The following is a 15,805-nucleotide window of genomic DNA, read 5'->3' as shown; positions in this document are numbered from 1 at the left end:
GCTCTAAGGAGATGATGGGTGGAGAAAGGATCCGATTCCTAAGAAACTCTAAGAAAACCATTCCAACGCCTTTCCTCGGCAAATTTCTCCCAAACTCACAACGGTCATAAAAAACTATTCCTAAAGTCAGATCGGCAATCTGAGAGTTACATTTGAAGCCCAAAGGCTTGGATTCTTTCAACCCACAGATATCAAATTGTTGGGGGTCTCCCACAGGCTCATTACTGAGCCAGATACCGAAAGACACAAAACAGTCACCGTTCCTGACCAAGGAAAACTTACGGTTTAGTTGCGGAGATGTAGTTAACAAACACGAAAGAGTGGCAAAGCTATATCAAGGGCCGAGAAGAGAGATTCTACAGGCCTCGCAGAAGGGCAAGAACCGGGTGCCCAGAAATCTGCCTTCAGATAGAAGGTTGATTTCAGAAGTGGGTTCGGGATCCTCCCGGCCTACGCCATTTTCTTTAGGCCGAAAACTGCCAGATACTGCCTCACCCTCTAATACCTGCCTTAGTTCAGTGGACATCGACTATGTGCAAGGTTCCCAGCTCAGAATTAAGGGTAGGCCATATCCTTGTCCATGCCCTTGAGGAATTCTTAGCTTGGTAAAGGGGAAAACCCTTGGAGTAATTCCATGTCCTAAGTGTTCGTAGCAAGGCATTGTACAAAGAGCATGGTGGGGAGGGCCTCTACCCCTGTGGAGGGACGCCAGAAGGACTCCTATCTTTCGAGCTGGATCTTAAGGGATGAATCAGATTTTGTGTGGTGGGGGAAAGGGCGGGGGGGGGGGGAGGGATCACATAACCAGGAGAGAAAAGCCAAAAGGTAGGAAGGCATGGAGTATATAAAACCTGCAGTGTGTGTGTGTGTGTGTGTGTGTGTGCACGCCCGAGAAAGGAAGAGGAATGTGTTTAGGGTCACAGAGTGGCCTGCCTCATCAGGGAGTATATACCCATTGTCCAAAAAAGCAGGAGGGTTCCTGAAATTTCCACCCCCGCCCATGCAAGGGGCAGCAACGGGGTCAACTGGCCAGACTCCTGTCCCCACTGCCTGCCACCTCCTTTCCATCAGCATGCCTTGTGCTTCTCCTAATGAGACATGGGGATTAGAAGGGCCTCTGCACTGCCCTCCCCGTGTGCCACAACCGCATGATGGTGAGCGGGCTCCCACAGATCACACACATGCACGGAAACTAGAGCGTATGGAGGGAGAGCTTGTAAAAGCGGGAGTAGAAGCTGGGACGGGGTCTAGGATGGGACTCCTGAGTCCGAAGGGCGCTCTTTGCCGGGATGTGGGGGAGCCTGCGCATGCACCCTAGGAGACTGGCTCAGGCTGCGGGCCTCGCCGCCGCCTCCTCCTCCGAGTTGGCAGAGCGTGTGGGAGGAACAGTCGCGGGCCAGAGTCGTCACGGAGAAAGTGGGGAGGGAGAGTGGGAGCAGGCGGCAAGGGGAATGAATGAACATTGGCATTTGCCTTGCTTGCAGGGAATTAATGGCGTGGGATGGGGGGGGGGGGGCAGAGCCCAGCCTGACTGGGGTCTGGGGTGGGGGAGGGTTAGTCTCCGCCTGCAAAGCTGTGGAGAGAAAGTGGGGGAGGACAGCATGCCAAATGTGCCATCTGCTTCCTGGGCACCCTGCTGGCTCCAGGGCTATCTCTCCCTCCACCAGCAGAGCCCCCGTTGGTGACTGTCTCCAGATGGTGGGCTACCAGGGCCACAGGAACATGCGTATCTTCGGTGACCGGGTCCTCGGGCTGGGGGATGCCTCCTCCACACCAGCTGGTGCCCGGGAACATTGCAGGCCAAGCACTGGCCCTTGGGCCAGGCTCTTCGATCTGCCCCTTCACCTGGTATGCCAGGGCAGAGATGCGTCCTGCCAAGGCCATCTGTTCTGAGGGCATTGAGGCACATGATATCAGAACTGGGGTGGGGGATGGGGGATGAGGTGAAAAGAGGCAGGGTCATATGAACAAACGACAACTCTCTGGCCTGAGAGTCAGAAATCTAAGCCCTGGTCCTGGCTCGGTGTGACCTTGGGTAAGTCACTGCACCTAGCTGGACCTCGGTTTCTTATCTGTTGGGTAAGTGGTTTGGACTAGATGATCGTCAGGGAGCTTCACAGCCAGGAGTCAGTGTGTGGTCAGTGGGAGGGAGTAGGGAGCAAGGGGCAGCAAGGAAGAACCCCCCACCCCCAGGCAAGCACGCAGGCTGGCAGAATACGGGAAACCCCTTAGCCTGAGGCACCAAGGAAAAGATCACCTCTCCTGATACATACATCTTTGGTGGGGGTTGGGGGGTGGGGGGAGAGGATTCTTCTCGGCCCCCTGAGGACCCCACACAATGCCTCCTGGTGTTCATGATCAGGAATTCCTTTCTAGGGTCCACCCTCAGTGGACTGAGAGAATTCCTTGTGTCCTCCTTGCCGTCGTCATCATCATCATCATCATCACTGGAGAACTTGAAGCCGGGTCTTCAAATCCTGCCCCAACCCCGTTCACTTTCTCTTTGAACTGCCTCCCTCTGGTGACTTTTGGGCAGTTATGGCCCCATGTTGGGGCTCCAGGTGGTGGGTGGTGGTGTGGTCAGAGTGCCTTAACTCAGCCTCTTTGAATCTTCGGGTTCCATCTGGAAAAAAGCAAGAAAGTCAAGCCCCATCCTTCTGAATGCTCCCCCCACCTGCTGTCTGTTCCCTTAGGGAGTCGGAACTGCCAGCCCCCTCAGAGCGGCCTGGAAAGGAGAAAAGCAGCAGACAGAGAAAGAGGAGAGAAGAGAGTGGGAGGTGGCGGGGGGGGGGGGGGGGGGGGGGGGGGGCGGTACATGTTGGGGGTGGCAGTGGAGGAGGTAGAGGGAGAGAGAGAAATTCCCAGCCACCGAGCAAAGGAATAGGATGGGGGACCCGCTGAGCAAAGAGAAGGGGGAACAGCTGGAGACCAGCAAGAAGAGAAGTCTGATTGGCCACACGCTGGCCTCAGCCAGCGCCCCGCTGTCTACCCTGGCCCACTGCAGACGACCTTTCCAGCAGAGTCCCTACTTCTCGGGAGGCTGCGAGGCTCTGTTCCTTCGGAAACAGCATTGTGTGGGGTAAGGTTCAAGGTTTGAGGTGAGATTGGTATGCAAATGAGGGGCTGTGGTGCAGGCTGGGAGGGACTGAGTGGGGGGGCAGGGGGATGGAGGGAGTTTCAGCCTCTGGGCAAGAGAAGTTGGAAGGGGCTGCTGGGCGTTGGGGTTCGGGGGGCAAAAGCTCTGATGAAAAAAATCATTCTTGCCACTGCAGAGGGCTTACCCTGGGCCCAGCTGAAATGAACAAAGGAGACGAACGTGCTAGATACTTCTGCAGCTGCACTATCAGAAACACGCCCGCTCCCTCACACCCGCACCACACACATTCCCTGACCCGTCTGTGCCTCTGTGCAGGAACTCGCGCAGACGCTTCTGCTTACGTGCTCATCACGCACGCACGTAATCACTGGTGCACACACGCAGACATCTAGGGAACTCTCTAGATGTGTACATGCCCCCCCAGCTACATGCAAGGAACACTTTCTGTTCCCGTGATCATTTGTTTCTAAAAAGCTGTATTTAGGGGTGCCCCCGGGGAGGCTCAGTCGGTTGAGCTTCCGACTTCGACTTCGGCTCAGGTCATGATCTCACAGTTCTTGAGGTCGAGCTCACTGCTGTCAGCGGGGAGCCTGCTTCGGGTCCCCTGGCCCCCTTTCTCTCTGCTCCGCCACCACTTATGTTCTCTCTCTTTCTCTCCAAACAAGTAAAGGTTTTTCTTTTTTAAAGCTGCATTAAAAAAAAAAAAAAAAAAAAAGCTGCATTTAGGAAGTATATTTTATAACTAACGTTCTTTTTACATTATATGTCAGTTTTTAAAAGCATGAACTCTGAGCGTGCTAGGTGTGCCTTAGTTATCTCTGCACCTCCAGAGAGGAGTCCAGTGCCCGGAACATAACGGACACCCCATAAATGTTTGTTGAGCAAATGTGTGATGGATGCATGATCTTTTAAAAAGCCGCAAGGCTCCTTGATGATGAGATTTCTCTAAACCTAGCTTGGTGACTAATGATGGTACTCTGCGCGTGTGGTCATTAGGACATTTGTATAAATGCACGAGTGTATGCCTAATTAGTAGGGAGGTGTGCAGACAGGGAGCCTTGCATGAGATGAGTAAACGAGCCTTTGCCAGGTGTCTACACGTGCCTGTGTGAGCGAAACTCAGCGTGTGTGAGAGCCCACAGGCACTGAAGTTGGGTGGCGGTGGGAGGGGCTGGCAGGAGAAGCCCCCTAGACAGAGCCCCAGCCGTTCGGGGGCTTGCACACACAATAGATGCACTGAGTGTATAACGACATGGAGTCGGCAGGTGTGGGGGTGGGAAGTGAGTCGTTCCCGAGAGAACCCTGCCTCTTGGGCGGCTGCCCCTCCTCCTGCCTGTCCCCCAGGACTGGGCTCCGACGTGATTTAACCTCCTCCTCATTTCTGCTGCCACTGCCTCCCAGGGTCCCCATGAAGCTCCTGGCTTTCCTGAGCCTGCTGGCCCTGGTGCTGCTAGAAGCAGGGACAGCTTCTCCCCCAAAGGGGAGGAAGAGGAGAGACCCGACGAACGAGGAAGGAGATTCTTACGAGGTCCTGAATCTGGGGAACTACGTCCCTGACCCGGACAACTATGATGAGGTCATTGACCTGAGCGACTATGAAGGGCTCATGGACTATGAGGACCAGCTCCCTGAGGTAAGGAGCACACAGCAGACCAACTGTGTTCCCTGTAAGAACTGGGTGTCGGGGCCCGGCCCCTCTCCAGCTGCCCGCAGTGCAGGCATCTCAAGCCTCCACGTCTTTCTCCAGGAGGTGGAAATTCTTGTCCCTCCATAGGAACTTATCACGTAGATAATGCTAAGAAAGAGGACGGCAAAAGTTCAATTTCTTCGTCGGCTTCTAGCAAACCTGACGGGATCCCCCATAGAAGTCATACATCTGTAGCCTGCCGTCACATAAGACCATAAGCCATGTGTCACTGGGTGGGAGTCAGCGATGTCTTCATATTCTCGCTAGAAAAAGAAGCTCCAAACCCCATCTGCTCTGTCTTCTAGTCTGAAGTTCTTTCTCAGCACTTCCTGGCCTTTGCAGGGGCTGATCTGCAGCCCGCACCCGTTGGCTGCGTGAGCTCAGTCAGTGCTGAGCAAGAGGAAGCGTGGCGGCCCGGGCGACCCAGAGACACGGATTCCAGCTCTGGACAGCTTGGCCACCAGCCGCCTCCTTGATCCCTGGTGCTCTCCTCTCTGGGCCCATTTCCTCCTCCATGTAAGGAAGATACTGGACCAGATGCTCTTTAAGAAGTTCCCTTCCTCCCTCCCCCTTTTCTCCACAGTGACTCTTTGTAAGTTTGAAATCGGGCACTGAGGTCCGTAGAGTCCAAAGTCAATAACTGGCCTACTGTGTGCTACGTGCTATGTCTCCAGGTCAAAGCAGGATCCAGCCTGGATCCTCCAACCAGGATCGGTTCCACTCAGAGCACGGTGAATCCAAGGACACTCTCGTCAAAGCCCACCGTGGCCAAGCCTACTATGCTGGGCCTCCCAGGCTCCCCAAGCAGCCACGGTGAGTTCACGGTCACAGGTCTCAGTACGCATAGGTCACAGGCCATGTAGCCATGACCCAGCCCTGGGGCTACTACAGTAAAGTGTGGTTGGGGTAGGGAGGGAAGGGTCGGGAGCTAACCTTTACTGTAAGGGAGAGTTAAAAGCTAACCTTTACTGTAACCTTTACTGTAAGCTGTCCCTACTGCTTTTTGCTGGATAGGAGGCCAAAAAAAAAAAAGAAAAAGAAAAAAGAAAAGCAAGAACTCTGCTCTTCCTAGCAAAGCCACCCTACCTTAATTAACAGCATCACTAGGGGAGCGGGTTGAGTGGTAATTAGATTAGAGACAATTAAAAGCCTGTAGAGGAGAATAAATAACTTTGTGGCTGTCACTTGGCATGGGGGCAGATGAAGCAGTCATACTGCTTTTCGGCTCTAAATTCCCCCTTAGCAGCTCTCTTCCCCTCCCTGATGCCCTCCTGGAGACTGGGACACCGGCACATCTGACAATAAGGGGTTGGCACTCTTTGGGGATCAAACTGAAGCAGAGGAGGGATGCAGTTAATTCCTGACTTGCTTGTCCCTGGTCCCTGTTCTCCTGAGATATTTGCCTTGGATGGATCTAGCGTATCCGGGCATCAGTAGGAACCCATGACCTCTCGGAGCTATAGCATCCCGGGCTTAAAAAGACCATAAAAGGCCTAGCTTGATCTGCCATTCAAGGCCTTGGGCTAAGAAGGGCCCTGAGGTCCTCTCTGCTCCACCCATAGTGGTCACTGCCTGCAAAGAAAAGCTGCCTCTTAATCTTGGGGCTGTGTCCCTGCTAACAGATTTCGCCCTTGAGTTGGATGAGCGGTGGTCTCCCGTAATCTCTTGTAGTGGCGAGTAAAGGAAACTACCTGCACCAGTCGGTTGTATGAGCCAGCAAAGCCATCCCAACTTTTCAAAGCCAGTTTGGGCTTGAAGGCCTGACTTATGTCTAATGACCACCGGTCATGGCATGAGAACAGGAGAGAGCTATTTCCTGGGATGCTGACATCATAAGAACGGGAAATGAATCCTAGGCAAGCACTGTCCACTCTGTCGTGGCTTCATTCTGCTTCTCGGAGCCAGACAGAACGTGTCTAACTCCTCGCCCACAAGGCAGATGGCGGGACCAGCAACCATTAGCCATTTCGCCTAGTTCTGCCTTTAGTTTATCTTCATTGTGCCTTTGGGGACCAGAGAGGAGCCCCTATGGAAAAAAGACCAATGGATGTCCTAGAAACACCCACACAGGCCCAGGAAAACCTGCATCGGATTGGGGCCTGATAAGAGGACCAGTGGGCCGAGACTGGGTGACAACTGGGTGAGGATCTGCTCCTCTTAGGTTGGGGGCTGAGGGCCGGGCCGGGGGCAGCCCACGGCACTGCCTCAGCGCATTGCGACATTGAGTTCTAGCCGTGGCTCAGACACTCCCTGGGGCAAGGGCCGCCGGTCCCGGAGGCTGAAGGCAGTCGGAGAAGGGTCTCCCTGTGTTCTGCCTTGCAGCTGAGCCAGGCCTGCCTACCTGTCTGGTATGCGTGTGCCTTGGTTCCTCCGTGTACTGCGACGATGCTGACCTGGAGAGCATCCCGCCTCTCCCCAAGACAACCACTTACCTGTACGCCCGCTTCAACCGCATCAGCCGGATCCGAGCTGGAGACTTCAAAGGGCTGAGTATGTAATGCTCTGGCACAGCAGGAGGGCAGGACTGGCGGAGGGAACCCCACGGGCCCTCCGCCTGGGCCCCAGCCACACGAGCTGTCACACAGCGTCCCACCTGTGTTAGCCTTTCCCTGTTCGTTTCCAGTCTCCCCAGCTACCAAATGGAAATAGCCCCAAGTCTCCCTGATTCCTTTCCTTGACGATGTTGGATAACAGAAGTGACCCGCCCACCTTTGTTCTCCCCAAAGCTCTGGAAAGCGGGGAAGGGGAAGATAGGATCAGGCCTCCATTTTCAGGATTCCCAGCCACTACAGCTCTGTGCCCTCCTGGCCTCTGGACAAGACCAGGCTACGTCGATTCTCCACAGCACTGACGCCATTTATCCATCTTTTGTTTGTCGTGTTTTCCTTCTGCCTTATACTTATTCCTATTCCTATTGCTAACATTCCTAAGGCATGTTATTCCTATGCCTTATACCCTGCCTCAGATAGGAAACCTGGGCTCAAATCCAGATGCTAGCACTAAATCCCATAGCCTTCTGGGCCATGGCGTCCTTTCGCGTCAACTAATGGTGAAGGGTGGGGGTGGGATGGGTCTAAGGATTGGTGGGCCTATTGGGTCTTGCCCTACAAAGGTTTCTACCAAACCCATATCCATGGGCAGCCACCCCACAGGACAGAACTCCATGAGAAAGTATGGCCGAATCTGAGGGCTTTCCCAGGAGGCCCTGGTTTATCACGTCATTTCTTCTGGCTTGGACCTCACACGGGTGGAGAACTGGCTGGCATTGCCTATCTTTAAAAGGATGGGGCAGGGTACAGGTAGGTCCAGCAAGGGCCAGGAAGGATAGCGCGTCTCGTGACTTTCTGTATCCTCCCCCGTACCCCATAGCAAAACTGAAGAAGATCGACCTTTCCAGCAATTCCATCTCCTCCATTGATGATGATGCCCTCCGCCTGCTGCCTGCCCTGCGGGACCTGATCCTCCCAGAGAACCAGCTGGCGGCTCTGCCCGTGCTGCCCGCTGGCATCGAGGTCCTGGATGTCCGCCTGAACCGGCTCCAGAGCTCCGGAATACAGCCCGAAGCCTTCAGGGTGAGCCAGGGCCTAAAGTTCTCCATTTACCACTTTCCACGCATGCCCACAACCACACGCACACACACACACACACACACACACACACACACACACACCCTTGCCCTCATGGGATGTCCCTGCTCCAACACTATCCTGGGTATGAAAATCGAACCCCATTTTCTTCATCTGTTCCCATTTATTAAACTTTTTTTTTTTTTGGTTTCAAGAAACTGATTCTGACTCCAGAAGAGGGTGTCTTACGACACGCCATCCCAAGAACTTCCAGGAAAAGGAAATGCAGGCCTCATGGGCTTGTTACTGGAAATGGGGGAGGGGGGGTGGCACCAGAAATGAGAGTCAGCAGCTCTCCCTCCGCCTCTTTCGGCACGTCTGTCCCATTCGCCTCTTGGCCCCCGCAGCACCTGCGCCCCTAAAACTTAGGCTGTGCTGTGGCTTGAGATCGTGCTGGCTCCAACCCTAACCCTACCTAAAATTTGGAAAAAAGTGGGCTTTGGAAAAAAGCCCACTACTAACTGATTTTCTCTGACCAAGTGCTTGCGAGACACCATCTGATGGATCTCTGGCTGGCCACTCGTGCTGGGAAAGGCTAAACCCGAGGCACAAACGTGGCCCCTGCGACTGCCCCCTCAACGGGGCTCTGAGAGCTCCAGGAGTGGTGCCAGGGAGGCCGCGAGGAGGGGCTCACGCCCAGCTCTGCCACACGCACCCGCTCAGCCTGCCTCACGTGTGCTTTGGGCTCTCACTCTGCCGCTCCAGACGTTTCCAGAACATTCTCTTCACAGCCACTCCAGGACCAGATTTGGAGACTTCTCATTTGGGAAAAGTTGAGGCTGAACTGGGATGGCCCCTTGTCCTCCCTCCCACCCCGTCCGCGCCCCCTCTCCCCCGCCTACCCCTCGCTGCTCCTCATTACCAGCTCCGGCAGGCTCCCCCAGCTGCCAGATCTCAATGACAGCAGCTCTCCTGCTGCCCCTGGTGAGAGTTAGTGCCTGTGAGCTCCCGAGAGACTGGGCATCCCGTGCAGCACCCAGGCCCGAGCCTGACACGTGGCTGAGGCTCAGGAGGCCCTCAGTGAACACTGGGGCCCCGCTGGGCACCTGTCACTGCCAGGTCCCACGACCCCTGCCAGCCTCCCATGCCCTCTGCCTCCTCCCCAGGGGCTAGAGAAGCTGCAGTTCCTCTACCTGGCTGACAACTTGCTGGACTCCATCCCCGGGCCCCTGCCCCCCAGCCTGCGCTCACTGCACCTGCAGGTAAGCAGCCTCCCCAAGACCAAGAGCACTGCAGAGAGCCCAGGGGCATCCTGAGAATGCGGTGGGGTCTCCTTCCCAGGGAGCTTACTGGAGGCTTGGAGCAGAGGTCTTGCCCAGGCCATCGCCCACAGCCTCGGAGCGACTGCCTTCCTTTCCTTCCGAAGATGCTTCCTGTCCCTCAGCATCCTTCACCCCACCTCGCCAGCGGCCGGTTCCTTCCTCTGTCTCCTCCTCCTCCTCCTCCCTCCCTGCTCTCCACATCCATCCTCCACAGGCCTTCTCTCCTCACCCCTTGCTGCATGGCCTCGGCCTCATGTGCCTCGGTTTCTCCACTCCCAAGAGGGGCGCGGGTGGGGAGAGCGGATTGATCCATGCCTTCGGCGCTGCCTGGGGGCAGACTCTCCAGGGGGAGGTTTGGCAGCTGTCAATGTGTTCTTTCCAGAATAACATGATAGAGACCATGCAGAAAGACGCCTTCTGTGACACTGAGGAGCACAAACACAGCCGGAGGCAGCTGGAAGACATCCGCCTAGACGGCAATCCCATCAACCTGGGCTTCTTCCCCAGCGCCTACTTCTGCCTGCCTCGCCTCCCCACCGGCCGCTGCTGCTAGCTCACCGCTCCCCGTGCGGCGGGAAGGGTGCGGGCCTCGCCTCCACGCGGTGGTCTGTCATCCAGGCCGGAATCGGCCCCCTGATCCAGTCGCAAAACTCACCCTCGCCCCCTGCCCCCACGGGCTGCGCACGCGCACGCACACACACACACATGCATGCACACATAGATACACACACACACACACAGACATATAGACGTGCACGCGGAAACATAGACATACACACAGACACACGGACACACACGCGGGCACACGGACACAGACACGCACACAGACACACACGCGAAAGCGTCCCGCAGTAGCCAAATTTGCATTTTCTCATTCTCTTTCCTTAGCACCTTATGGCTCCTGACTCAGAAAATAGCAGCGTCTGGAGCAAAGCTCACTCCCATATTCGCCATCCGTCCTACCCACACAGAATGCCGGGAAGTCATGTACGAGGAAGAGGAGGAGGAGGAGGAGAGAAAGAAGGGGGAAGTGGGAGAAGCAATGGCATGTGGGAGCCAGCTCTTACTACGAGGCTTACAGAACCAATTATTACACTTCCCAGACTTTTGTAAGCCAGTGGCCGAACAGGGCTTTCATTCAGGATTACATTATAAGCTCGCATTTAGATATATGATGTTGAAAGCACATGTAATAAATACTCAAACTCATGACTTGCCAATTATTTTACTAGTAAGCAATAAGTTCTTGAACTTACTCGCATCCGTGATGTAGTATCCAGTGACGGGCCCCTTAGTGCTTGTTTTTCCCGACAACACTTCCAAATGATATCACATGGGTAGTTTGAAATCGGCCATGGTGAGAGTTCTACCATGGAAATCAGTAAACGCGACACATCGGGATTCTCTGAGAGAGAGAGAGAGAGAGAGAGAGATGGTTGTTAAACATTTGCCAGCTCACCACTGAGGACAGAATAGCTATGTCGCCCACCAGGGTAGGGTGGGGTTTCTATGAGGCTTTCTTTATTTTCTTGCTCTTCCTAGGCCAAGGGCTTCCTGTTAGATTTGGAGGGGGACATTCATAAGGATGGAGACTAGGGGCGCCTGGGTGGCTCAGTCGGTGGAGCATCCGACGTCGGCTCAGGTCATGATCTCGTGGTTCGTGAGTTCAAGCCCCGCGTCGGGCTCTGTGCTGCCGGCTCAGAACCTGGAGCCTTTTTGGATTCTGTGTCTCCCCCTCTCTCTGCCCCTCCCCTCCTCATGCTCTGTCTCTCTCTGTCTCAAAAATAAATAAAACATTAAAAAAATGTTTAATAAAAAAAATAAGGACGGAGACTGACAAGAATCTTCACCTGGATGCCCTCCTTGTAACGCTTACCTGTTCCTGGCACACTGGGGACCCTCTGAGCCCGGCTCAGCCGGGGCGGTTCAATCCTTCCCGTGCTCGCTTCCATGTTTAACCACCAGAGGGCAGCCTTGTGCAAGGATAAATAAATAAATAACTAGCAATTACTCACCTGCAGCCTTGGGTTCTGGGCGAGGTCTGCTGTGATGGGAGATGGGAAGAAGGCCAACTATGATCTAGCTGACTTGTTCCTTGAATCATGAAGACAGGAGAGATGTCGCCCTTCTCCTTATAAGGAGATGTTGGGCAAGAGGGACGTAATAGATGGGCGCTTGGCAGCAGGTGTTGACTGAAGGATAAAAGGGGGTCGAGGCAGGCAATTGACTCCTTCATCCAGCAAGGATTTTATCGAGCACCTACCTGCCCGGTGCCAGGCACTGTGTTACATGCTGGTGATCTGATGATGTGCAACAGACGTACTCCTTTTCCTCCTGGAGCTTAGAGTCTGGCACCGAAGACACATGCTAAACGGTCACACAACCACACTATGCAACTCCTGACACACGTGATAAGAGGATTCTGCAGAATGCTATGAGAGCTTACAGGAGGGAGACCCAGTCTGAGGCCCGAAGACCTTTAAGAAACAACATCTAAGCTGAAACTAGACCAAGGAGCGGGAGCTAGCCGGGCACTCAGTTGCCACGGCAATCACTCGAGGTGGCGGTGGGGGGACGGTCCCCGAGTCCGGCTGGGCAGGTATGTGTCTGTGGCCTGCGTGGAAGGGAACCCGCTCAAAGTTCTCCAAGTTCTTTGGGTCCTCAGGACAGTCCCGTACACAGACAAGTCAGGGGTTATTAGCCACATTCTTCAGATGAAGAAATCAAGAACTCCAGAAGATAAAGTGCTTACTGGAGCTCACGTGGCTAGCTGAGGCCTGAACCAAGACTCGATACATTTCACGGGCTGCAAATGGAGCGGGAAGTTGTTGTTTTTTTTTTTTAACGTATATTTTGTATTGTATTTCTGACAGAGAGAGAGAGACAGAGGACGAGTGGGGGAAGGGGCAGAGAGAGAGAGAGAGAGGGAGACACAGAGTCCGAAGCAGGCTCCAGGCTCAGAGCTCTCAGCCCAGAGCCTGACGCAGGGCTCGAACTCGTGAACCACGAGATCACGGCCCGTGCCGAAGACGGAGGCTTAACGGACGGAGCCACCCAGGCGCCCCTTGGAGTGGGAAGTCTTAAAGGTGAGAGGGTGCCCTCGTGCTTCCTGTGCTGCCGGCTCCCGCTCTCCTAGAGATCCAGGGATTCCGGCACAACTGAGGCTGGGAAAACAGCCAATCGCTCCCTGCCTTTCAAAACGGCAGAGAACAGCGGAATTTCAGAACAGTGAAGTCTGGCTCTTCCTCTTCCGTCTTCTAAGGAGCTCGATACAGTGGGAGGGCTCTCTCTCTCTCATCCATCGGTTCTATCCTCTTCCATGTCCTTCTCTGTTTGGTTACAACGAGGCCTAGGCATACCGCACCTGAAAGCTTCAAGACCCCAACTGCAAGAAGCCCTGTGTGGGAAAAAAAAAAAACACCAAAAAAAAAAAAAAAAAAAAAAAACCAAAGAGAACTTTCCAGAACTGGGGCCCCTCTGTGCTAGAAGCCACATCATACCCACATGCCCCAAGGTTAATCTGTGCTGAGTAAAGAAAGTCATCTGACCCCCGCTCTGTGGCAGAGAAGGGGCCTAGTAGTCCCCGCGCTCCGGAATTGGCCAGATGCTGTAATAGAAGCTATTAGGCACATCACTGAACCCCAGCAACAACCCTAGAGAGTAGGGATGTTTATCTCCACACTGGGGACAGGGCAACAGGCGGTGGCCCAAATGAACAGAGCAGCACGTGGCAGGGCCGGGATTCAAAACCGCGTCCCTCCCGACACGGGGTCCCAAGTCCCGCTCTTGTACCTCCCTTCGGCGCAGGCACCTCTCTCCAGGCCAAAGGAGGCGGCGGCTCCCGAGGGTTTCTTTCCTGAGGCTGTGTTACTACCCTGGGCAGGAAGGATCTCCCCAGGGACCTGCTGCCTGTGCAGCTGTCCCCCAGCTCATCTCCCATTTTGGGCAAGGGAAGCCCAAGGAATAGGAAGAATGCCCTTGTTGGCCGCCCCCCTGAAGAAATTCTAAACGGTGCATCTGTCCCCAGGCCTCTCTGGAATCCGGAGAGGGGATGGGCAGGGAGAGAAATCCAAGCCGGCTCCCAGCAGCTGTTACATCTTAACAAGAAGGAGCTGGGGCTCTGGCTTCTCAGGGACCCACAGGCGTTAGGGTCAGGCTCCCGGCAGGGGAGCAGAGAGCACCTCTTTATGCAGAGTGAGGCCGAGGCACGTTGACTGCCGGACCGACTGCTGATGAGCAGTCCGAGGTTGGCTTCCAATCCACGTCTTCTAAGAGCAGGACTTTCCAAGGCTCACTCATCCGGGTCGTTAGTGGCCATCGGCACCTGTGCTCAACCTTGGCCATCTTGGTGAGGGCCCTTGCTCTCGGGTGGCTCCTCGGTGGCCATCCAGCCAGCGCTGTAGGAAGAAGCCCCGCCCCCGCCCCCCCCCCCCCACTCTTCAGACTTCTGTCCTGCCCTGTCCTGTGAGGAGGCGGGGATGGGGGGGCAGGCAGGGAACCCCAGCAGTGGGAGTTTGCAGTGACCGCCCTTCCACTTGCCCGCCCTCAGATCCACGGCAAGGTCAGGGCCAGAGGGGACTGGTGGAGGGACTGACGGAGGGCGCCAGGAAGGGCTTCCTCCCCTGACCCCGCCTGGACTTGCTTCCTCCTGCCTTTTCCTTTAGTCCCCTCTGGGAATCATAATCTCTTATGCTTCCGCTGTGAATTTGCACTCTACTGAGCTCTTTCATATATGGGATCTCATTTACAGTCCCACCAACTCTGTGAGGAAGGTATTATTATCTCTGGTTTCCAGATAGAATATGGGAGGCTGAGTGATTTAAGAGAAAGATGACTCAACATATAGAAAAAACAAGACCAGGGGCGCCTGGCTGGCTCAGACCAAAGAGCACGCGACTGTTAATCTCGGGGTCGCGAGTTCGAGCGCCACGGAGGGTGCAGAGATTACTTAACTAAATAAAACTTGAAAAAAAGAAAAGGAAAAGGAAAAGCAAGACTGAGGGTGAGGAGGAAGGATCGCCATCATTTCTTGGGAATCCCGGGAGGAGAAACGCGAAATCTCATCCCCAGCTGCAGGAGCAAAGGATTGGTCCCCTCGCTCAGCAGCCCCCAAGGGCTCCTTGAAAAGCAGGAACCGGGAGAGCATCGCCCAGGCTGAAAACATGGGAGTCGCTCACAGAGCCTGAGTCCTGAGCCCGCCTCGAGGCAGTCCGGCCGGAATCCTGATGCAGCACACGAGGTAAGGGGGTGGCGGTGGCCTCTGAGGATCTGAGCTCGGGGAAGCCCTAAGGCTCAAGGACACACTGCCCCCCCCCATCTCTGCCCCCACCCCGCAGGCGCGCGGGCGGCCCAGCACCCACATGCCCGTGTCTGCGTGTCTGTGCCCTTGTTGCTTCTGGCCAGAAGGAGGGAGGCAGACAGACGGGAGGTGGACCGGGCTGTGCCCCGCCCCCTCTGCCGTCTGGAACTCTCTCATCCTCTCCTTCCTCCGTCCGCCCCTCCCCTCTCCCCACGCTCCACGCCAGCTCAGGTTTGCCCCTCCTCTCTCTCAAGGTTGTCTCTCCAGCTGGCCCAGCTGCACCTTGTCCAGCAGCCACTGTCTCTCTCCCTCCCTCCGTTGCTGCCAGCCTGAACCAGGGTCTCCCTATGGAGGGAGGACGTGGCTTTTCCCCCCACCCCTCCCGTGTCTCCCTCCTCTTCCAGGGGTGACACAGCCACCAAGGGACCACCTTCTTCCTGCTGCAGTAAAATAAACTCTCCAAACTTAGGCCTCCTTGTCTTTAGACCACCCTGTGCACCCCTCCCCGACTTGGCCAACCCGGCGGCCCTGGTCACCCATGAACACCTCCCGCACCCCCCCCCCCCGCAAACACCCCCCTAAGCATGCACCCAGAACACTCTCCCCCTCCTCTCCTCCCCCTGCAAGCCCTCTGTCTCCTTTCCCTTTGTCCCCTTCTGTGCCCCAGGCACCAGAGCAAATAGCTTCTAGTGTTCTCCTGGCCTGGCGGTCCCAGCCCTGCCTTCCAGAATCCTTGCCTTTGCTGTATGTCTAACACACGGTTCATACACAGGAGGAAGGGCAGTGTTTCCCGCTGCAGCCACCTGCAAAGGGACCGTGGTACAAGGGAGTGAG

General features: G+C 55.4%; 1 protein-coding gene across 3 annotated transcripts; it reads left to right on the top strand.

Annotated features, from left to right (window-relative positions):
• Positions 1-2,860: 2,860 nt before the first annotated feature.
• Positions 2,861-10,881, top strand: OPTC (opticin). 3 transcript variants are annotated; one of them, XM_053909033.1, is made up of 8 exons: positions 2,864-3,079; positions 4,499-4,730; positions 5,459-5,597; positions 7,107-7,274; positions 8,154-8,356; positions 9,517-9,612; positions 10,055-10,252; positions 10,561-10,684. In XM_053909033.1, exons 1-7 carry the CDS (start codon positions 2,886-2,888, stop codon positions 10,223-10,225), a joined length of 1,203 nt encoding a protein of 400 aa, XP_053765008.1. In that variant the 5' UTR covers positions 2,864-2,885; the 3' UTR covers positions 10,226-10,252; positions 10,561-10,684. The 3 variants fall into 3 exon arrangements, with proteins under 3 accessions (XP_019287786.2, XP_053765008.1, XP_019287776.2); XM_019432231.2 differs by having other exon boundaries at positions 10,055-10,684; XM_019432241.2 differs by lacking the exons at positions 9,517-9,612; positions 10,055-10,252 and having other exon boundaries at positions 2,861-3,079; positions 10,561-10,881.
• Positions 10,882-15,805: the final 4,924 nt, after the last annotated feature.

The sequence above is a fragment of the Panthera pardus genome, unplaced genomic scaffold (genome assembly GCF_024362965.1).
Source record: "Panthera pardus isolate Hobbes unplaced genomic scaffold, ASM2436296v1 HiC_scaffold_21, whole genome shotgun sequence".
NCBI lineage: Eukaryota > Metazoa > Chordata > Mammalia > Carnivora > Felidae > Panthera > Panthera pardus.
The sequence above is the reverse complement of the archived record's forward strand: the minus strand, read 5'-3'. Positions and strand labels throughout refer to the sequence as shown.